This window comes from Daktulosphaira vitifoliae, unplaced genomic scaffold, assembly GCF_025091365.1.
Source record: "Daktulosphaira vitifoliae isolate Bord-2020 unplaced genomic scaffold, ASM2509136v1 Scaffold_5, whole genome shotgun sequence".
NCBI classification, from domain to species: domain Eukaryota; kingdom Metazoa; phylum Arthropoda; class Insecta; order Hemiptera; family Phylloxeridae; genus Daktulosphaira; species Daktulosphaira vitifoliae.
The window spans coordinates 25,637,939-25,662,073 of record NW_026099576.1 but is presented as its reverse complement, the minus strand read 5'-3'; the positions used below and the strand labels follow the sequence as shown (position 1 = coordinate 25,662,073).

General features: G+C 25.9%; 2 protein-coding genes across 10 annotated transcripts in view; one reads left to right on the top strand and one right to left on the bottom strand.

Annotated features, from left to right (window-relative positions):
- Nucleotides 1–33: 33 nt before the first annotated feature.
- On the bottom strand, nucleotides 34–8,383 carry LOC126906960 (inner nuclear membrane protein Man1). 2 transcript variants are annotated; one of them, XM_050687924.1, is made up of 11 exons: nucleotides 8,255–8,383; nucleotides 7,570–8,067; nucleotides 7,313–7,507; nucleotides 5,432–5,507; nucleotides 3,497–3,648; nucleotides 3,051–3,434; nucleotides 2,583–2,780; nucleotides 2,364–2,499; nucleotides 1,248–1,358; nucleotides 619–800; nucleotides 34–528 (listed from the first exon to the last, which is right to left on the bottom strand). In XM_050687924.1, exons 2-11 carry the CDS (start codon nucleotides 8,060–8,062, stop codon nucleotides 410–412), a joined length of 2,046 nt encoding a protein of 681 aa, XP_050543881.1. In that variant the 5' UTR covers nucleotides 8,063–8,067; nucleotides 8,255–8,383; the 3' UTR covers nucleotides 34–409. The 2 variants fall into 2 exon arrangements, with proteins under 2 accessions (XP_050543881.1, XP_050543880.1); XM_050687923.1 differs by having other exon boundaries at nucleotides 8,208–8,368.
- A 5,161-nt stretch (nucleotides 8,384–13,544) lies between these two features.
- LOC126907716 (regulating synaptic membrane exocytosis protein 2) overlaps nucleotides 13,545–24,135 on the top strand; it is a 32,253-nt gene continuing 21,662 nt past the window's right edge. For all 8 annotated transcript variants that reach the window (XM_050689217.1, XM_050689214.1, XM_050689212.1 and 5 more), the window contains exons 1-2: nucleotides 13,545–14,366; nucleotides 19,127–19,331. In XM_050689217.1, the coding sequence (XP_050545174.1) occupies nucleotides 14,158–14,366; nucleotides 19,127–19,331 (414 nt within the window). In that variant the 5' untranslated portion in view covers nucleotides 13,545–14,157. The remainder of the gene's footprint in view (nucleotides 14,367–19,126; nucleotides 19,332–24,135) is intronic.

The window sequence follows — 24,135 nt, the reverse complement described above, 5'->3', positions numbered from 1 at the left end:
GTTTTATTCTTATTGTTTACAATAATATTTAAATTGTATCAATAACCATTAATTTATTTAAATAACTAAACATTTACATATAAAAAATGTAGCTAATTAAATTAGGAGTAAAACATAGTTATTAACCATTGTTACTGATAAATATTAACCTAAATACAAAATAATAATTACAAGTTTTTCCAATAACTTAAAATAATTAAGAGTTGAAGTAATAAGATTAAAATAGAAATTATAATAATAAAAAAGAGTTATAAACAACATTACATAATAGCAAGTCATAAGAGTGTTATTTGTAGAAATAATAATAAATAAATTGAAGTACTAGCAGAATTTTTGTAATTTTAAATGGTATATTTAAAAATTTGAACAACCATGTTAGTGACATTAAACAGTAATTTCCACTAGTACTCTATTGCAATGAACGCCTTTCGTTATTTGATGGCCTTAAAGGAACAGTTTTATTGATAGCATCAGGAAATCTTTGATGATAACGTTCCAATCGCAAAAATTTAACAGTTACTAGTTTACCTGTAAAATTTTTATAAATTAAAGTTACCCAAATAAAAATTTATAAAATATTCAAGTGATTATTACTCAATAAATAAAAATAAGACTTACCATCATACCAGAAACCATGTAGCTGTCTATAAGCTTTTCCAGCTTCTGTTGGCGAAGAACATTTAACATAAACACATCCCTCTTGACTACTGCAATCTACAGAGAGATGTAATAATTCTACACCTTCACATTTTTCTAAAATAGCATCTTTAACACGGGTTTCACAATCAATATTAGTCATACTGAAAATGTCATTTAAAAATTATATAACTAATGATACATTTACAAATGAATTAATTTTAGGTAAAGACAAAGATAATCAAACCAAATTTTCCCACACCAGTATACATCAAAATAATGAGTTACTAGGACTTTTTAAGTTACATGAAAAATATATTAATAAGGGTAATGATTTTATAGATGAAATAATTTCTTAAGTTATAATTTCAAATATTTTAGAGAAGGACTATCTATAATTAATACATAAGTATATTTCTAAACATTTTAGAGTAAATATAAACTTTTATGAATTGAGTTTGAGTTATTTGAAGAGTAGCTTTAAGTTAATTTGATTTATAATTTTATAATTGTAATTTATCCAATACTCTACTAGGAAAAGTTTTAGAGCCATTGTTAATTTTAAAGTAAGGTATTATTAATTATTAGATTAGGGATACACATATACTTACGAATCAGGTCCAAACATATGACGTATCTTTAAACAGGATGTAGGACTTGGCTGTGGAGAATTCATACTACCCTCATTGGTTTCAAATGCTTGGCCTTGCCAAATTTGTTTTCTGTAGTGTAAAAATATTTAATTAGACTTTTTAATAAATAACTAGGAATACGAGGTATAGACATGTGGATTGTTAACATACAAAATCAAAATCTATGCCAACATTAAATATGGTAATGGCTTGAGTCTTAAAAGACTAACCTCAACATTTGTAATTCATAAAAATATTAAAATGACCATTTAAAATTATCTCGAAATATATATGAAACCATACACAACAATTTTATTACAGTATTTATTACAGGTCAGAAGTTTAGTTTTCATTTTAAACGTTAAAGAGTTTACACAAAAATCATCAATAAAACTAGTATAAACTGGCAACAATGACTTCAAAATTGAATAGATGATGACATCACAAGGGATATTACAGTATATATTATTTGGAAGAGGTGCCTTAATTGTTTAGTGGTGATGATGACATATTAACAATATTTACTCAGAATACTTTTGTAACTTTCAGAGTTATTTATTTATAATATTTTAAAAAATTTCAATAATATTAGTCACAAGTTGATCATTAAGTTTTACTAGTTTTTCATTATTTAATAAAGATAAAAAACAGAAAATATAAAAAAAAATATAATGAAAACTACTATTATGAATGAGCATTGGTTAAATTAAGACATTGCTTAGAGTGAGCAAATGGCTAGGTTCTGATAAGAGTCCATATGATTCTAGGTAAAAATATATATTTACAACAAACAATTTATAGATGTTGGTACATAAAATCATACAAGTTTATGGGCAACTATAAAAGGTGTAAAATTGAATCTTATCTTTTCTTCTTTAAATTACGAGTTTTGTGTGATAAAGCAACAATTATTTCCACAAATACAAGAATAATCTATACCTTAGAGTGGTTAAAGTACCTCTTTTGAGGATTATTATCCATTAACCAGTGTTAATTAAGTGTTAGTTCATTCTAAATACAAACAATGAGCAAAAATTTCTGTCACTCTAAAATTGTTGTAACCAAATCTTACTGAAACTCATTATATTTACTTACGCTGTGCCTGGAGATACAGGTTGTATCCATCTCCATATTTGAAAATCTTCTCCATTAATTTGCTGAATTTCAGACCTTATTCTAGACTCAGATTCAGTAAAATATTGTTCAACTTCTGCCCAAATTTTTGATTTCTCTGTAATAAAATAAATTAATATCTAATTATTTCTTAAAAAAAAATTTTAATAAATAAAATTTTTAATAATAAAAAAAAAATACCTTGTCTTTCAATTGGTGGGATTAATTGATCTCGAATGTGAATAATTGCTAAGTAAGGTTCATTAGGATGATTTTGAGCTTGTGCTTTCAGCAAATTAATAATTTTTTCAACTAATGTATTAACTTCTTTTTTGTGTTTTTCACTTTTTGTAGTAAAGTAGCATATTCCAAAATAGACCCCAAGAACAGAAAGGCCAACTACAAAATATAAATTATGTTTTAAAATATTAATCAGTGAAATAATATAAGAGGGGATTAAATTATGGGCAAAATAAAAACTAATGCTATAATTTATAATTAACGTAAGTAAAATAAACATTTGTAATAACATACTAATTTATTTATGATTATGAATACATGTTATAATTGATTAATATGTTTTAAAAATTCATTCAAGAGTTTCTCATGTATTTTTTTAATCAACAAGAAGTTAATAATTCATTGACAATATATTTTTCAAGTTATTACCTATTCCCAACCAGACAATAAAATAAAACATATTTGCAAATATGTTTTTGACTGCACAAAAAAATGGAACATTGGGTGTATCATTCATTTTAAATTTTGTATCAAAACCAATTGGAGAGTCATTATTAGTTTTTGCTATACTCTTGAAAAGTTCTAATAATTCTTCTATTTCACGTGCAGGTATGGTTTCATGAGTAGCAATATGTTCATAGACAGTTTGTGTATCTAAAGTAGGATCAATATCTGGATTTTCACATTTGTTTTTTATATATCTATTAGTAACTTGTGATATCAAATTATTGTACAAAGTTTTAATTTTCTCTTGTTCTGCATTACAATCATATCCTTGAAGATTTTTCTTAGCACATAATGAATTTAATATACCTGAAATTAGTTAAAAAATGTTCACTCCAAAAATAAAAAATAAATTCTATTATTTAACTTACCAGATGGCAATACAATTGAATTTGATTGTATTGAAGTAAAATATAAACCAAAAATGATCACAAAGAATGATATTACTATAAAGATAATATATTGTGTATTTCTTGTATAGCTATTACTATGAGGTCTCTGTTGAATTGGTTGAATATATCTCCTAGATAAATAATTTCAAATATTAAATATTAGGATTGATATTAATACGAAAATAAATTAAAAATAATAATTATATTGCAGAAATAGTTTTAATAGTGAAGCAAGGTGTATGGTTTTATATAAAATATTCCGATATAACATTTATTTTTATTTTACCTTTAATTTGGTAATTTAAGAATATATATATTGAAGTCTAGGATAAGAAAATGAAAATTTATTGTAATAAATAATAAATAGTAATAGGAATTTTATCGTAATTTATTTAATTGTTGTATCATAGTTTATCATTTTAATATATATTATTATTAATGAAAAGTGGTACCTATCACTGCCAAAGTTAATTTACATACACACATGTAAAAAAGTAAAATACATTGGAACTATGATTAACTATCACCGTCATGACCATAACAGTGATACTAACAAAAATTTTGTGGCAAACATACAAAAACATATTGAACAAAATAAAAATATATTTTGTATGCTAAAATTTGACACAATCAACAGCTTAAATAATTATTTATTATAATAAATAAATAAATTAAATTATGCAAAATGGTCATTTTTTTAAAATCTTTTCGAAGTTCAAGCTTTGAAAGAGGCAATGTTGCATATCTTACAAAGAAGTATGACCTGTATTGTATTTGCCTCATCTTGTACCTCAAACCAGTTTGATTATTGTTCATTATTTCGAATCCTCCATCATGTTTATCATTTTTTTAACCAATCTGTAATTAATTTTGTGGTTGATATTTCATAGTTCAGTTCATTGCATAGTTGTATAATTTCGTCAAAACTTACAGTCTTAGTTTCTTTTGTTAGTGTTATTGGCTCACCTAATAGTTTATTCCTTACTATCTTCAGGTTTGACACACAAGATCAGTTCATGCACTAGCAACACTAAAATTAGCATCTTTTATGCTATAGATTTTCCAATATTTTGTAATATCTAGGGAATCGTCAGAAAATAGTTAACTTTCAATGAAACATTTTCTGTATAGACACTTTACATTTTCAATTATTCCTTGGCTTATTGGCTGTATAAGGGGGATGTGTTTACTGGGAGAAAGAGACATATTAACTTGTCATCATCACATTTTTATTAATTAAAGGGATGTGTTGGGATATTGGTTATAAGGTGAATTGGTTCTTGAAGCAAATTCTTTTCCTTGAGAACAGTTTTCACTTGTGATACAAGCATTTTATGAAACCAATTTGAAAAAATGGTCTTGTCCATTTAAGGACTTTTCTGTGTATTATAGTTTATAGGCATTGTGTTTAAATTCAATTTTTTTAGATTTTTCTACAACCATTTGGAGTAATCTATGATTATTAGTCGCATTTCACAAATCATTACAGTAATCCAATCCTTTTTAACTTTGAAATCTTGGGCCATTTTTTCAGAAAATTATGATAGTTTTTTTGGAAAAGCTTTCTAATTGAGTTCGGTTTCAACACAGATGTATATTTGCTCTTTAACAAGTTTAAGATCCCATTGTATTTTTAATTTTACTTGATCTTCGAAGTTAAACAAGATAACACTATTTGCACTAAGTTTCTCTCCACTAATATCTAGTTGTCCAGTTCTATGACGAAATTTAAACTTATCAAGCCATTCTATGATAACATTTTGGTTAGATTTAGCCTCCAGAAAATATTAATTTCTTCACTTTTATTATTGATAAAATTTAATTTGACTAGACTAATTGAGTAAAATTTTATACCATTGAGCAAAATAATTATGATTTACTGAAATGAAAAATATTTTAAAATAAATTACCAACCTTGAATTTTGAGTGTAAATTGGCGAAATTGGAGATGGCATGTCGAATTGTGAAGTATTTGATATGTCAGTTTTATCTGTGAAAAAAATTAATTCTTCTATATTTATAGACGTCTGTTTACATTATAGGTATTAGAAATTGAAATCACATCACATTATTTAAATTAGTAGGCTACAAATCAAAATTAATGTCCATTAAGACAGGTTTTAACTAAAGTTAGAAAAATTAATTTTAATGAATAAAAAGTATAACATTAAAAATTATTTATTTTAAAACAATAGACTTAATATTAAATTTAAACATATATTTATTATATAATTGTTTAGTTAGTTATTAAATATTTGAGCGTCTTAAGCTTAACAATAAGTCTATTTTATAAATTCAATATATAACAACTTTTGTTAATATAGAGTAAATTTTTTAAGCCAAACTAAATTTAAGAAATACAGAGTGAACTTCATAACTTAAAAAATTTACTTATCACAAATCACTTAATTAATCAAAAAATTATAATAATACTAATGTAATTTTTATTTGTTTTTTTAATTTAATGTTTCCATCAATTTTTCAATCATAACATTTTTTTATGTTTACCCTTTATATCTTACAAGGGCGTCAACTTTAATTTCTCAAATGGCAATACCCTTTATATCTTACAAAGGTGTCAAATTTAATTTCTCAAATGGCAATACTCTTATTAAATAGATAATGATTTAATTAAGAAAATGACATGTGGATAACAACTTTTGGACCAATATTTCAGAAGTTATTGACATATTTAGGTGAAAGGAAGAATATGGCCAGGAAGTATTTAGTTTTAAAAATAGAAGCCACCCACTCTTCACCGCCAGTTCTTACTAATTTTTTTTCTTTTTATTTTAAGTTAAACTTTAAAACTCCTTAAAAACAGGTTAAACTTGACGGATTGAACTCAATTTTTACCAATATCTTTATTAATATATTAAAAACTAAAGGCAAATTGGAATCATCAAAAAGATTGTTGGGACCAAAATGCACCTTGACCAGTGTTATCTACCCTGATGAACGATAAAAGTTCTGAATATGATATTAGTAAAAAGTTTATTGAATTCTACATATTTTTTAAATAAATTTAAAATCTATTAAAAATAAAAATCAAATTGGTAAACATTTGATTTTTTGAAAGTTTGGCAATTAGAAAGCCAACTTTTATAGAATAAGTTTTTTATTTCTAGCCCTGTTAGTGATAAAACAAACATTTTTATTTTACAAAATGTACCATTCTTTTTATATACTTAGTGGATATTAAAAACTGCAAAAAATCTTTTTTGAAAATATTGATAATTTCTTTTTTTGTAAAAGGGGAGCTAGGTTAAAATGAAATACTTATTCCCCTTCAATATACTAAAACTGTATAAGTATAAATAAAGAAGATAGAAAATCAAATAGAAAATTATAACAACACAAAAATAACATTTTTTTTGCTTTGGGAGCTTTTTACATATATTAGATAATTCATCTGAACAAAATTGTTTTTTAAAACATAGTATGTAGCTCATGCTTTAATTAAACATATGTTTAAAAGACACAGTATTTCAAAACAGTTGAAAAGTTTTTTTTTTGTTTCAAAATTTGAATTAGTTTCTAATCAATTTATATGTTCTACACAAATACTTATATATGAGTATATAAAAATTTTGATCATTTGATGTATTGTTGATAAAAATGAGTATGGTAAAAAAAGTGGCAACAGACAAAAAAATAAAAACATTATAGTAAATAAATACTTTCACAGATTTGCATTGAAGCTAAAAGTTAAAATTCGAAATACTATTTTTTCAACTTAATTTAATTTAAGCACTAATGCAGTGTTATTTACTTATAATAATGTTGCAAGCTTACTATAAGACTGATTCATCATTTTTTCTTTCCATCGTTGAATAGCTTGATCTGCATGAGGAGTTTCAGTCACAGGTCCTGAACGAGGTCTTCTTATAACAGGTTCTCTTGGACTTATATTTACGCCAGTATCAAAAATTCCAAGGATTTTTTTATTATTTTGTAAATTACTAGTTTTACTTGGAATTTTTTTGGTATCTTAAAAATAATTATGCAATTAAAAAAAATAATTTTAATAATTTAATTGAAATATCACATACCAGGAGAAGAGAATATACTTTGATCTTCATCTCCACTCACAGCATTCCAATTAGAAACATTCATTAATGAAGTTTCATGTGTTTTAGGCGATGAACTAGGTAAATTAGGACTAGTAGCTAGTACAGATCTGCCAAGGGAAGCATTATCAATATCAGAGTCAGATCCAGTGTCAAAAGGATCAGCAGCACGATACTGACGACGTCGTCGTGGACTTTTTTTAGGACTATCAGTGTTATCAAATGTTGTGTATTGAGAAGGTCTATTACCGGAAGAAGATATCATAATGGATTCATTTGTTCCATTAGTTGTTTTGGGTTTTTGCTTAGGAGGAGGCATTTTACTTGTTTCTGCATTGTCTTTCGATCTATTACCTTCAAGATCTGCAAGTTTTTTTAGCAAAAGTTTTCTAGTTGAAGCAGTAACTGGTGGAACTACAGCATTAAATGATGCTAAACGTTGGCGCAGCTCTTGATCTGATATAGTATCATTCATGGCGTCTGTAAATCCATAGGGAGATAATTTACATGAAAATTTAAATTTGAAGATACTTAAATAGGTATAAGATATTAAAAATAATAAATATATCTGAAAATCTTCCAGTACATACTGTAATAATTAAAAATTAATTTTTACTTACATGTTAAAAACTAATTATCTATAAAGAAATTAAGAGTAAAATGTTACCGGTAAATTTTATTTCATACAATTCGTAATTAACGTTACCATAACAAAAATATCAAATTCCAATCAAACATAATTTTCATTCTGTTTAACCTACAAGATCATTTGTTGTGAAAATTCCGTTATTTAAATAACGAACAGTGGTATTCAACCTATAATCAAATTACAACCATGGTAGTAATTTAATCATATCATACAATTATGAGATTAGTGAGTCTAAATAGGAAACTTTTATCAAATACTTTAAAATAAAAACATCGGAAGACGACCTATAATTCAGTAGAACATTTTTACCTACCATTAGTTTGACCAAGAATCAAAATAAATAAACCGTATAGATTTGTTTAACATTAATTATCAGTGTCAATAATATAAACAAAAATTATTATGATAAAAAACAATAGAAAAAACAAATTATTAACAATAGTAATTAAAAAATGTGTTTCATATAAATAACTTTATAAAAATACCTGTGTTTAAAGATATGTTTATAAATAAATTATAACACATTGATTAAAATCAATTATTATCAATATACTATAATAAATGGAAGTATAATCCTAACATTTTTATGAAATATGAAAATGATAAAACAACTGGTTATATAATTTTTTAAACAAAATTTTTTATTTAGGCATGGACAACTTTTTTGATGTAAGTTTAATTTTTTTCAAAATAACCATTCATTTTTTTACGCAACTATATATCATATTTAAAAATTTAATGATGAATAAATTCATACAAAAGTACAAATAATTTATTGTAATGGACTTTCAATAATTTTTTTAAAATTTGTTTAAACTTTTCTAACATTTTGCTTATGTTATAGTTAAATAAGTGTTGAAATTTTTTAGTAAAGTTTAAAGTTATGTTTTTTGGTAAACATTTTTTTTTATCGTTTTCATATTCTTTAAACATCAAATATCCATTTTCTAGAATGTACTTGCATAATGAGTTATTTTCTGCTATTTGATTTGGTTTGGTTGGCCAAGGTCTCCTTACACCTGATTTGATTTAATTAACTGCAAATCCACTAGCATATATGAATAGTTAGCATCTTCATTATTCATTAGAATGTTATTTATATTTAATGTAGAATGAACAAGTACATTTTCTTCCAGTTTATCTACAGATGTAAGAAGTGTGTCATTTTAAATATTGTCTTTAGAGATTTCTTAAATCTTTTGTATTAAATAGAAATATATTTGCATAGTCAACTTGACAGCTATAGTATTTTGATTGGTTTAACACTATATTAGACCTGTAATGTAGAAAATAATTTTGAAGCATCAGGAGTAACATTGTTGGTACCTGTTGTTCTTAAAATAGAAATAAATTTTCCATACAATCTTGGGTTAACCTTGTCGTCATATATTTAATAGAATACTTTAAACTCAATTCATTGTAATCCATAACATTCTCATACATTTAATACTTCTGAGTTTAATAAGAATTTATCTGCCATGTTGAGAAAATAATCTGAATTTTTTGGTTCATTGAAACTTTAGGCTGTTGAAAATATAATAAAGGTCATCTTTAAATTTCATGGATGTTGCAGTTTTAGAGGCTCTACATCTCATATTACTGAGAGACTAAATAGTTGAATTGCTAAATATATCCTCATTGCAGAAAAGGGGGCAAATCCAAATTAATTTATCCTAATCATACAAGTCTACTACATTTGTCAGCGATATTCCTCTAATCTATTAGTATATAAATATTTTTTTTTAATTATTCATAACGGATTTTAACAAATGAGAAGTGTTATGAATGAAGTATACTTTAAAAGTAATAAGACTCAGTCCTAGTGACTTAAAAAATCACTACAAACAATGATCTAATCTTTAGATTAGTTCGACACTGATCATAAATTATCAATTTAGGAATCATGTTGCATTCCTCAAGCTTTTGGATCGTTGCCCACACCAATATATCTCAATTTAACACTTAAAACTGGGCGATTTAAAAGAAAATGGTCTATTGCTTGTTTCCAAGACCGTAATAATCTTTTAATAATAACAAGGGATTGGTTACAGTATTTAAATTCCAAAAAATTAAAAAATGAACATGCTAAAGAAAAAAATATAGCTTTAAGTAAAATTTTAGGTTTTAATTTTTTTATAATTCATACTGTAGTTTTTTACAATATAATATATTCTGTATAAACAATATTATTACCACTTTGCCCAATCTCTGTACAAAAGATGACAAAATTCCCTAAGGGTATGAACTATTTGACTCAATATAATATCGGTGATATTATATGTGATAGAAATTAACTGTTAATCACTTACTTTGTTAAACAAATCTAATTATGTAAATAGCTAATTTATTGTATTATGTTCTAAATATATATGTAAATAAGGCCAATGGCCTTTGCTGCCGTAGCTCTTTTAAATAAATATAATAATAATTGCAACACGATGATAAAGAAATCTATTTATAATAGCCCAGCAATGGAATCAAACCTTGGTACCTATGCATCGAAAAACAATTGACTAAGCTAGGTTGACAAACCTAAATGTTTCTTTTATTGAGACTATAATTAGGATTCACTCTTAACAATAAAGATGATCTATATAATATTATTTGTGAAAATACCTATATAATACAAACAAAACTTAAACAACTAATTAAAATATTATGAAAATAAATAATTTTCATTTGTTTTCTGAGTAATATTGATTGATTTTTTTACAGTTGGAAAATATGTTTTCACATCTAAATTTTTCTTTTCTAAAACTTTTGCCTATGAAAGCATTTAATTTAATTTAAAATTAATATATTTGATGTGCTAGAATGTTAAATTATTGATATATGGTGGTGAAATATTTGTTGAAATTGCATTGCAGTTTAACCTAAAACAAATATAAATTTATTGTTATTATACCGTACACCACCAGCACTAAATTATACCAAATCACATTTTTTTTTAAAAACAACTTATGATTACTTTTGAATGTTCATTAAATATACATTTAAAAAGTAATATAACGTCATTTAAAAAAACATGGAATAGTTTACCTTTAGTGTACAAATATTAATGAGAAATTTTGATTTTCGAAAAGTATAGTTATATAAAAATATTATTATTATTAGGTTATTAGATAAGTAGCTCATAGATTATATAATTATGAGAAGTTTTAATAAAATAAAAACAAATAAAACAATGTATTATAAATTGGGTTTTATGAATAATAGGTATTTTTTATATCTTTTGTAGCTTAATCTATAGTAAATTTTAGTATGACAAGGTACACACTTAAGTGTTCCACAACATTGCTTAAATCAATGGTGTCATTTTAAAAATCATAAACACATAAATGGAATAAACATAAATACTCTCATATTTGCTATCTTTTGGGAATCTATGAAAGAATTAAACACCAGCGGAATTCAACTTACTAAATGAAAAACTACATATTTTATAAGACTTCATAATTTTAGAAGTTAACAGTTTTGCACAATTTTGTAAAATTTCATTTTTTAAAATTTACAAAATAAACATACTAAAATTAAAATTTTTTATTATAGATAAAAATTTTTAAGAAAACAAGGTTTTGGTATTTTTAAAAAATTATATTACCTTTTCTTTTAAAAAGTGAACACGGCATAAAATTTTGATTCATTTCAACGGGCAAAAAATGTTAACATTATACCAACAATAATCGAAATTACATTTATGAATGGAAATAAATGAATAATTTAATGTAATGTAATAAATAATTAATTGTTATTGTTAGGCAGGTTATAGAATTACTTATTTAAAATCGATTGGTGAGTAGCTTGTTTAAAAGATCAGGAGTTTTAAGAAACTCTTAAATCTTGGGTTACTTTTTATGAAACTTTGAATTTAAATTTGTTGTATATTTACTTTTAGGTATATAATCAATTGTTTGTTGATGCGTACCTTGAAGGAAATAAGAACTATAAAACTAAAGAATATCAACAAAATCGATAGAGCAAATAAATAGTATCTAAATGACAATTAACGTTCGAAAAATGTACGTTAACACATTAAACTTTTAGTTTAACACAAGATTGTACACTTGTATATACAAGCGTGTATATGAAAATTCAAATGAATTTTATGTTGAAAAACTTAGTATTTATTAGTCATAATTCATGAAGGTTTATAGGTACTCTAAACTGAAACCAAATACAAGTTCTTATAATTGATGAGTCCCTCGACTCCCTCTTTATTCTGACTTGCGTAGCTTGTACAATAATATACATTTTATGCAAGATGTGGGCACTTAAACATGTTATAATACTATCATTAATATACTGAACAAGTAATAATATACTCTGGCGTTTAATGACATTAACTGTACTCGGCAGAAATATTGTTATTATAAAGTACAAAACCAGAAGTTAAAAAAATTAATATTTAACCATGTATCAATGAATAAATAATATAAAAAATAAAAAATCACTGTTAAATTAAAGACATTACTTGAGAATAAATGATTATTTTAAAATTATATTCATAGGCGTAAATTCGAAAAAATTAGGAAAGAAGCCTAAAAACATATTGTCGCTTATGCTGCAGCAGTACGCACCAATAATAATAAAAATGATAAAATATTTTTTTGGACATTTTTTTTTTACATTATTTTTGTGAGACTAATAGATCTATTGATAGTTTTGAAAATAGAATCATTTCTTGTATTAAAATGCATATTCAAATTTTATTATTTTTGATTATCTAAAAAACTGAGATACGCACTGTTGCAGTATAAACAAAGGTATGATAAATTATTATTTAGGGCTACGACAACTTTTTGAGAGGACAAGATCACCTTTCCCGATATTGAAAAGAAGTTGATAGTTAACCATTTACCAGTTTAACGGTACGCGAGACATAAAGAGTGTTACAAATATGGAAACTGAGTATTATTTTGATAGCCTAATATTTCATCACTTTTTACTGATGCATACATGTTCACCTAAAAATTAACGAGAAAATTGTATTTTTTACTTTGTATGCGTAGAGATGTGTATATTTTTAACAAACGAAAATATAACACAGGAGAGATTCAAAACCGAGCACGTAGACACATGGTACTCGGAATCACCATTTGCCGCAGGTTTGGTGTTGCAATAATAATGATATTATATGGCAGGGGACGACACCGATATTAATTTCTAATTATTTTGTGTTGAACGGCGTGTGTCGCGTTGTTGACCCAAACCGGCGACGGCGAACACAGCTGGTATTGTATCTTCTGACTATTGCCGCTAGGCGATTTTACGCTTTACTATATAACAACACGTAGAGCTTTTGGGCGTCAGTGCGTCGGTGTTGGTCGATTCGCTAACACGCCCGCCGATTTGTTAACGGTTACATCATTCGTCTCAGTGTTCGTCGCGTAGCATCTGCCGCACAGAGTATTTGCCACTACCTACCCGGTGGTACTACCTAGGCATCATCCTCCCGTCGTGCGTACGCTTGCGCTCCGGAGTGCGTGTCCATTGAGAGAGAGAACAGCCACCGCTGCTGCTGCTGCCGATCGATACTCGGGGACCTTATGACGTAAGTGAGCAACACGGTCGTCGTGTGTGTGTGTGTGTGTGTGTGTGTGCGTGAATGACAAGCAAGATTTATCAGAAACGGAAAAGAAAAATTTTATACGATCGTGTGTTGGTGTTGTATAGTGCGAAATATTCCTGAAAGGACTCGGCGATTGTTTTTTCAGGTTGGTATGTTTACGGCCGTCGGGCAACGGTATTCTGTATCGGCAATGGTTTGAAGATCCGCTTTTGGATTTTGTCGTCAAGACCGACGATAGGTCACAGTGACGGTAAACCGTCTGTCGTAGTAAATCGCGGCCATAAGTCACCATGCGGACGGCGATACGACGGTATGACGGTATGGCCGAGCGCGACACGTCCATGGGCTGACGATGACAGCCTTGCCGGCGCACGGGACGCAGATAGCACCGTCGTTGTGCCGGGTGGTGGCGCTTAGTGTCGTATGCTGGTGTTGGATACTGCACAGAATGGCGTCTGACATGCCGGATCTGTCGCACCTGACTCCCGAAGAACGAGAGATCATCGAGTCGGTGGTGCACAGACAAAAACAAGAAGAACAGAAGGAACAGGAAATTATGAGGTTGGTAAAACTGATACCGTTAGCGGTGGCGGTGGTGCAGTGCCACGACGTTGATGATGATGATGCGTGCGTACCACCTCCTCCGCCGCCGCCGTTTCTCGGCGGCAACGACGACGGCAGTGGCGATAAGTTGAACTTTTGAACTTTACTCCGCTACCGCCGCATTGGTCGTCGCCGTTTTAATAAGATACTATTAAACAGTAAATCAAATTTTGATTTACAGAAATTATTATCAAATGAATTGATAGTTTTTATACATGACAATGTAGAAAACATAGGTTTACGCAGAAAACGTCTATTATTATTTAATAAATTCAAAATTTAGTTATTTCGCTGTTTACGAACCGCAACAAAATAGTATTACCGTTACATTATGTGTAATCAAAGTTATAGAATTTATTAAAAATTAAATTCCCTTTAAGTTTAATCAAAACGTTTTTATTGCTTTATTTTATACATTTACCAAAAAAACATGGTTATAGATAAATGATAATAGTTTTAACTGTTAAAACTTGAAGACCTGCATAAAAAGAATTGATCCATAATATATGGGTCTATATATGAAATATGGGCCACGCCATATTTTATTATGAAATATCTTGCTGCATACAAACAGTAGTTGAAATTTTATGACGAGCCAATAAAAAAAATTACCCTTCCTACCCGAAATTATTTTCTAATTAACCTACTGCATACAAATACATTTACTTAATCATTACAAAACAATGTTATTTGCGACTTTTTGGGCCTCTCAATCAATTCTGTTAAAGGCCGCTTATGCAATTGTTTTCATGTTTACGGGACGTTAAAATTAGATTTATGAGCTTTGATGCGAAGCTGAGGAGGTATTAACTTTACTATGACGTGTTTTTTTTTGTGTTTGTCGCCACTTTTTATTTGCTCACACCCAAATTGTAAATTGACAAAAATTCTCTCGTTCCCTTTAAATTGAGGAAATCCTAAAAAAAATGTTGGTTTTTAAAATCGATAAATTTTGACTATTTATAAAACTTTTTTTAAAGCTGCCATAACATTTTTAACAATGAACGAAACAAAATTTTTTTGTAAAAAAATTAGGTTATTCCCTTTTATTTGATGTAAATTTTTTGAAAATCTTAACTTTTATCTACTTATAGAGGAGAATTCCATGTAAAAACTTTTGCACAAAAATTTAATTTTTTTAACTTAAGTTTTGAATATGTTCCGGAAATACTCCGAACTTCAAACATATGTGAAAGCTTTTTAATAAAGCTTTTTCTATGTGCAAATGGCTACCGTACTTAAATAACGTTAAATTTTCGATTATTTTTTTATTTTTTAATTGCTATAATTTTTTGAAAAATGTGCGGATCAATAGATTTTTTTTTCATACAAATTTTATATTTACTCTATTTATTCGATATACCTTTTCTTTAAGTCGAACTATTTTCCCATATATAAGGGCTCAAATCTTGAAAAATACGAGTAAAAAATAGAACTTTTTCAATTTAACTTTTAAAAATCTTTCGGATATACTCTTAGCTTCAAACATTGTTAAATTAAAGCTTATGTTACGTATTATAAGTAAAAAGTGAGTTGTCTTCTGTATGTAAATGTTCTCCGAAGTCATACAAAAAATATTATTTTGGTATAAAAACCATTGCATAATATTCTGTAGTTATATTCTATAATATATTCAGAAATATTCCGGGCCTGTTATCGTTCTATAATTTTGTCCACTGATGTGTTGTTGAATTTCATTTTAACCTAGATTTTTTGGTTATTTTTTTTTAACGTGTAAATATTAATTGTTTTACTAATTAGTAATAATCTAAAAAATTCAAAGTGATAGAAAAAATCTAATTGCATATTTGAAATCAGCGTAAAAATTAGTTTAGAAAAAGTATATTTTCGTAATTTATGAAAATATTTTGGTAAACCAGTTTAGATCAAATTATTTTTAATTATTTTCTGAAAAGTTTAGCATTGAGCACTTTAACTACAATTTTTGTAGACATTTGCCATAGAAGTAATGAAATATATAAATACTTTATAACTTCTCTGTAAAATTTACAGTATTAAATGTTTGAATATGAATATCATATTAAGATTTATTACTATAATAAAAATTATAAATTACTAAGTATTTATCAATATATTAAATTTTTAAATTAAAGAACTACTAATCAGGATATAATTAAGGTAATAGAAATTCATGTTGCTTTTAGAATTATCCATGAATTTTGTAAAATTATACACTATGTACAGATTTAAATCGAAGCATTTCTTATGTTAGTGATTTAAATCATTGCATGAATCATTACTCCAGAAAAATTGGTTCTAGGCTTACAGTATATTTTGCAAAAAATAGTAATGTATTTGATAAAACAATACTTAAATTTAATGATCCAGAAATCTTTAGAACGAACTATACATTTAACATTGAGTACAGATCAAGTTTCCAATTAGAGATTCTGGCTCTTTTGAAAAGCCAATGAGTAGAATATTATTGATAAATTTTAAATGGGGACTGTAATTGTAAAAAATTAATTTTCTTTTCTTTTGTTGTCTATTTAGTTTTTTTTTTTGTTACAAAGTTATTGGAAAAATGTTTAATTGCTTTACTATTTCTATTGTTACTTCTTAAATGACGGGTATAAGGGGTTAAATTAATTTTAAATCTACTTCTGCTCCCGATTTTCTGATCAATTCAGTCTGATAATTATAGGCGCAAATAGGGTGGGGCTTAAAATCACCCTAGGTTTTTTACTGTACAGTAGTTTAAACCTATTTATTTATTTTTATTGTTCTTGCAGTTTACACACAGCTATTGTTTATTATTTCATAATGAATATCGTAAACTGTAGTATAAATTGGTATAAAGCACATTATATTAGTTAAAATATAATACTTATTAAATTATAAATACAGTACATAAATACTTCATATGTAATCCCTAAACAACACATATTGTATATTCTATACTAATATCTAAAAATATTATGGTCATAACTTTTATAGTTGAAATGTTGTATTAAATACAGACAATGATAAAACTGGATATTTTAGCAAGTCTAGTTGAAATGTAACTTTTCCTATGAAAACAGTAAGTTTTTAGGGTTCTGTATATTAAATAAAAAAATTTACTGTCGCTTAGTAACAGTTATTAATGATGTAACCAAATGAAATGTATGATTGGAATATTTTTGACTTTTTATTAATTTTTTTTATTTGAATTTTGATTGCGTCACTGTTTGATTTATGTAATTTTAATGGCTATGCAAGTAAGATAAATATTAAGTACAAGAAGTGCAATGATTCGCGAGAACAAAGATTTATAAGTAAAAACGCGTGAATTTATTTTAAGAGATTGAATATTTTTATAAAATTAAAAATAATTTAAACGCATAATGTATGAGTAAATTGTGAATTTTTCTGTAATATTTAATTTTACTAGTAATTAATGGTACATTTGATAGTTAAAACACCAAAACTTTGTGTAAAAAACTTAATGTTTTAGTAACTTATATTCAAATATAAGTCGCACCGATAGTAATATAACATTCTTAGTGATGGGATTTAAAATTGGAGTATCTTTATACATTTTTTGTTTCATTACACGTTTTACTATACAGTATCATTTTTAAATAAAAAACTATTGATCTAAACGTTATTAATTCAAGCAAACTATGTCAGTCAAAAATACTAAAAAACAAGATAGTGTCTAGAGCTTTTCATTTTGATTGACATTTATTAAAAGAATAATATAAAATCGTGTACTAGGTGTTTTGAAAAACATTTTAGTCTGTTATGTTGTTTAATAACGATTTTTTACTGACAACAAATAGGTTAATTTTTCTTCCTATCTGTTTTACGCGATTCGAATAAATTATATTATTATTAAAGTGAAAAATAGACTTTCTTTAAGATACATTTTTAGTTTTGAAATTAAAAAACTGATATCCTTCTATTATTTATTATTATGAGAATCACTAACATAATTAATTCTTTCGCTTTATATTTTTCATTTAACCTATAAATTTGTCTGAAAAAAATGAATTAATATTTACATATTTAGAGATTCGAGATTTTTACATTTACGGGGTTCGCATAATTATAAAAAAACTCATAACGATCAAATAATCTTCACCGAAATAATAATATGGTTAATTCTCAACGAACTATTTTGTATTTAATAAGTAAATTTTATATAAATTATTACAACGAATTAGCAAAAGATTAAATAAAATTTATGCTATCGATAATACAAATTATAAGCCTATGACTTAAATATCATAACTCCCATCTGACCGATGTATAAGTATATGAACGTGTTAGTTTCGTGGTTGATGTACCCAGCAAACTTTCTTCCGATCACGCAATTCCAGACTGGTAAATATTTTTTTTCAAACTCGTTTCTTATATATTTAGCCATATTGTTTTCTGTGTAAAACGTGTCTATTGCTTTTTGTCCGGTCTGTATGGCAAAATTTACCATGTCGTCCGGCATATTGGTCTGTTTGACTACAGCTACGCGAGATGCTGCCATTTATGTATCAACACTGCTATTTGTTTTTCGAAATAAAATTCTGTAGAGAAAAATATACAAAATAAGTGTATTTTTTTTGCGATTGTCAAAGATACCAGTTCAAAATGTTCGCTACGGTTATCTGTTTACTAGCAACATTAACGCGTTTGTTTGAACAATAAACATTTGAGTTGATTGATAATTTTTAAATAGTATCTCTTGGTTGATTTTTTAACGTGGTGTTATTTTTCAGGCGAAAACAAGAAGAGGTTATCTTGTTGGAGGAAAAAATTCGACAGCGCAGCGAGCAGCAGAAAAAAGCTGGGGTTGAATTGGACGCAACTTGTCACATATGCCTGAAGACCAAGTTTGCCGATGGTGTAGGACACTTGTGTAACTATTGTGGTATCAGATGTTGTGCCAGGTGCGGTGGCAAGGTTACTCTGCGTTCGAGTAAAGTTAGTACTTACATAACAAATACAACGTTAGTGTTCACAATAGATAGCTAATAGATATTATAATATTCAATTTGTATTTCAAAGTAGAAAGACTAACGAACTCGTAATTTAAAAAAAAAAAAAACATTATGGTTCTGAAATTTATTTGCGTATGGTGTGGCTCGTGTATTTAAATGTAATTAATGAATCACGAATGCATCAGAAACACTTGTTGACATTTTCGAAACTTTAAAGGTGGTCATATTATAGTTTGTGGGCTGCTTGCGTTTACTGTGTACAAAATATGACTAATCTCGTAAATGTCTCATATTCCGATAGCATGTTGTGCCCTATACAGTTTAAAGACTTATTTACATTTAAACAGTATTTTTGAAAGTTTTATATGAACATTTTTTTTGTTGAATTATCATTATTTTTCCCGTAAATATCGATCCATATTGAATTAAAGATTTTGTTTTAGGAACGAGTATGATAATGAAATAATTAATTTATTACAATTTATGATTTTTTTACTTTTAGGTAGTTAAAACTTACAATAACCTCCTAATAGAAATATATCATCCAACTAAAAGTAAACATTAACTTGCGAAAGGTGATCTATCACATTGTTTTAAGTACCTCAATGCACTTCGTCATCTTAATTATTGAATATTTTTAAATTTTAAAGTCAGATAACCATTAATTTTTGTTCGATTCGAAATTTTTTACGTTATCCATGATAAAAAGTATAATTACAGAGCTTGAAATTCACTCACGTTTCAAACAAACAGTCTAACCTAGGTTATAATTTCCATACTGTTTATGTATGACACAGCTCGCACAATAAATCATCACGCACTAATTTGGATCAAACGTACCTATTAATATAATTTATGTTTTCAATATGACATTGTTGTATTGATATTATCAAATATTTTCGTTAGGCATTCGTACCGATTAAACAGTTTAAGAAGAGAAACTAGAATCTGGTAAAAACTCTATTTTAAAATTAAAAATTGAATTTCATTCCCAAATAATGCAATCAAGTTTTTAAATGTAATTTTTAAGATTACTTATATTAAGTTCAAAATAGTTATAAATAATTTGATTTTTAAACATATATGTTTATCAAAATAATCGTTAAATCTAATTTTTTTTTTGCTTTAATTAGATTGATTTATAAGAAATCGACTGTTAAATTAAAAAAATTATTTTATTTTTAATTTTTGAAAATGCTGCGAAATTTTGCGTTCTTTAAACTTATGTCAAATTAAAATTATTTTTAGAGTACTTTATAATTAAATAAAGAAAAAAGCACTAACGTTATTTTTTCTACGGTTATTTGACTTTAAATGCACTATTTCAACAATAAATTGCCTCCAAGTGTTTTTCATGATAGTAATGTTAATCATTGTCAGATAACATCTATACTGTTTCAATAATGGCGCGTCCTCACTGTACTGGGTATTTTTTATTTCAAATTAATGATGAAAAAATTGATTATTTGTCAGCCTAAGAAAATTTTTTTTGTTCCTATAAAGATACTTTTAAAACTGTATCAGATTTTTAGATTCTTTTTGCTTGATTGATAAAATCTTGTCTGTTTTTTTATTTCAAAAATATTTTTTTTTTTAAATTATTATTTTTAATTATTGACACTTTTCTATTAGGTCAACGTTATAAATTAATTTTCTAAACATTTTATGACTATTTTAAGTCCTAATTATTATTTTTCATATTGGCTCACAGCAATAAACTTTTCAGAGTTTATTGTTCTAGTTCTTTGACAATAATATTCAAAATTGAAAAAATTTTTTATATTTTTATCTTTAATATTCGTTAGATACTAGTTTACTCATTAGTCATTTGATGTAATTAGAAAATATTTACTATTGAATCTAAAATGTATATTTTGTTAGATTAATAATAAAACCGATGTTAAAAATTTTGTGAAGTCTACTGTTTCAATTTTAATTATATTTACTTTCAACAAGACTGTATTTTTTTGGTAAAATTTTTTTGTATATCTAGCAAGCTTTTTAGCGATTTATTACTTTGTTTTTAAAATTTAACGTAAAAAAATCTTTTCGTTGATTAGTAATGCTATAACAATAGATTACTTAAGTTTATTTTATATCGAGCAGAATATAATTATGTCTAACCACAGTTTGTGATATTTTTGTGAACTGTGTGATATTTATCACGTAATAATTTAGGGTTAGTTTAAAATATAAATATCCTGATTTAACTAAACTAGTTAATAATAATTTCTACTAGTTAGTAATAATTGCTTTTAAACTAATACAAAACAAAACTTGGGAATAAAATTAGAGAATTTCTAACTCGATAGGGTTAATATAGAAAAGTTATTATTCTTGGAGTTAAGTTGATGAGTTTTTCTTTGTTTTGAGTATAACCTTAATTATTCTTTATAGAATTATTATTTATAAGAAAAAAGAATTTTTTTAAAGTACAAATTTCATTAAAGACAAATATATTGATAAAGCTTAATTTTATTGGTTTATTTAATATTAAACTTAAAAGTTACTCATGTATCCTTGTATACATATACTATATATGCACATGTATATATGTATACATTTATAAAATGTCATAAAATATAATATGGAAAAGATGTATAGATAAATGAAAAATAATATTTGAATATGTAGTCTTAATAAGTTATTAATAATAATAAAGTTCATTATAATGACCATCATCATAGTTTTGATTTAATTAAACTATGTATAATTTACATGTTTACTATGTTTAGTTTCTTTTATCAACAAATTGAAAAAATAATTTTTTTTTTGGAAATTTATATTTTTTTAATATTAAGTTAATTTTTTTATTTATTAGGACCTATTTTGATATACTATTTGGTAGAAGGTGCTATTAACACATTTGTTTTAATAATCAATCTTAAAGTAATTGTATAGGATTTTTCTAAATTATTAAAAGATTTCAAATATTGTTCCATAGTCTAGAATACTAATAATCTCTTTAAGAATGACCAAGAATTGTTTTTTAACTTTGATGTGTATCTTAGAAGCTATTGATTTGCTGATTTTTGTTTCTATGTCACTGAACATGACAATACTGTTCCTACTGGACTAATTTTATTCGACGATAAATTAAAAGATCACAAAATGTATCTAGTTGAAGTTATCAGTGCCATAAATTTTACAACTCCATTTTGTCTCCATAATAAAGGGAAATGTCCAAAAAAAATACAGCTGTTTTAAAACGGGCAATGTTGATCATTTTATTTTTCATTTTGTAATCCGTTTTGTTTTCAACTTTTTGAAAACCAAACGGATTATTCCAAAATTTTTATTTATAATATTACACATAATAATCTTGTCGATAAAGTAATTTNAAAGTTGAAAACAAAACGGATTATTCCAAAATTTTTATTTATAATATTACACATAATAATCTTGTCGATAAAGTAATTTTTTTTATAAATTCTATTATTAACCAAGGTATGGAGGCTTAAAAATCATATGAAATTTTTTTTTCTTTCCAATTTTTGCTAATGTTCCAAAAACTTGTCTTTTTAAACCTAGATTAAGAAAGTAATATAATGAACTTCAAGATGAAAAAACAACAAAATCTCGATTTCTAAGAGTTATTGACTCTCCAAAAACCATAAATTTTAGGTATTTTATCTAGTTTTTAGTAATTGCGTAGCAACGAAATATTTATATCATTCTAAATCTAAAACTAAATCAGATTAAAGGATTTTTGTGTATTTTATGATTAATAAAATAATGATAGTTTATAAGTAATTAGCGTTTAAAGTTGATAACCATGTAATTTTTGGTGGATATGATAACTCAATATAACTATTGGAATAGTTATAATAGTTAAATATGGAAAAAATAAAATTTTCAGTGATAATATATAAAATAATTTCTTAACTTACAACATACTTTTTTAGAAAATTCTATCAATAACCTAAGTTTTAGGAGGAGCAAAACATCATATTAAATTTTGTTTTATTTCATTTTTTTTATAATGTTTCATAAATCTGTCTTTTTTTAATTTGTTTTGCATTAAAGCGTATTACTATAATAACTTTAATCATTGGCAGATATTTACTAATACTAAACTAAATCAACTCCGCTATACTGTATCCATAATTTTCAGTTTTTTTTTTTTAATAATTTAATTTTATATTAATATATTTTACTATTAAAAAAATCGCTTTGCATTTATTGCTAAATTATTGTTTGTGTGCAATTGCGTTATAGGTAAGGTTTGAATCCATTCAGGTGTAATAATTACTCGTTAGCTAAATTAGCTTATTTGTTCCGTATAGTAAAATATTAATTACAAATAATATTAAAACTATTTTACTTTATACAAAATTGACTAGAACAATTTTTTTCATTAACTTGTCTGATTATTGTACCATAAGTAAAGTGATTATTGACTGATATGTCAACTAATAAAGATCTTATAGAATTCAAAAAAATTCATTGGAGTTTTCATGATATCATTATAAGTAATGCCAAGGTCAATAATTTAAAAACTTAACATTTTTTCTTAAGAGAATTTTATTAATGTTTAATTCTATAAAATTGTTATTAGTTTCTAAAAAAATAACTTATTGGTTACGTCAAATAAGTATAAAAGTTCAAATATTACGACCTTATGCTCTTTTAGAATACATCAAGTAAGGTTATAGTTATTTTTATAGTTGACTCTATATAGACATCCACCTTTTATTCACGTGAATAGTTTTCTTCTTTACATTATATATAAATATATATAGTGCATTAATAGTACACTTAAATGTTACGCTAAGTTATTTTATGGA

Excerpts from the sequence above, each read along its gene's own strand:
- LOC126906960 (XM_050687924.1), bottom strand. The coding sequence starts at position 8,062 with ATGAATGATACTATATCAGATCAAGAGCTGCGCCAACGTTTAGCATCA. Across the intron at positions 1,359-2,363 it reads CCTGTATCTCCAGGCACAGC|AAAACAAATTTGGCAAGGCC; the intron begins GTAAGTAAATAT and ends TTTACACTACAG. Across the intron at positions 529-618 it reads ACATGGTTTCTGGTATGATG|GTAAACTAGTAACTGTTAAA; the intron begins GTAAGTCTTATT and ends AAAATTTTACAG.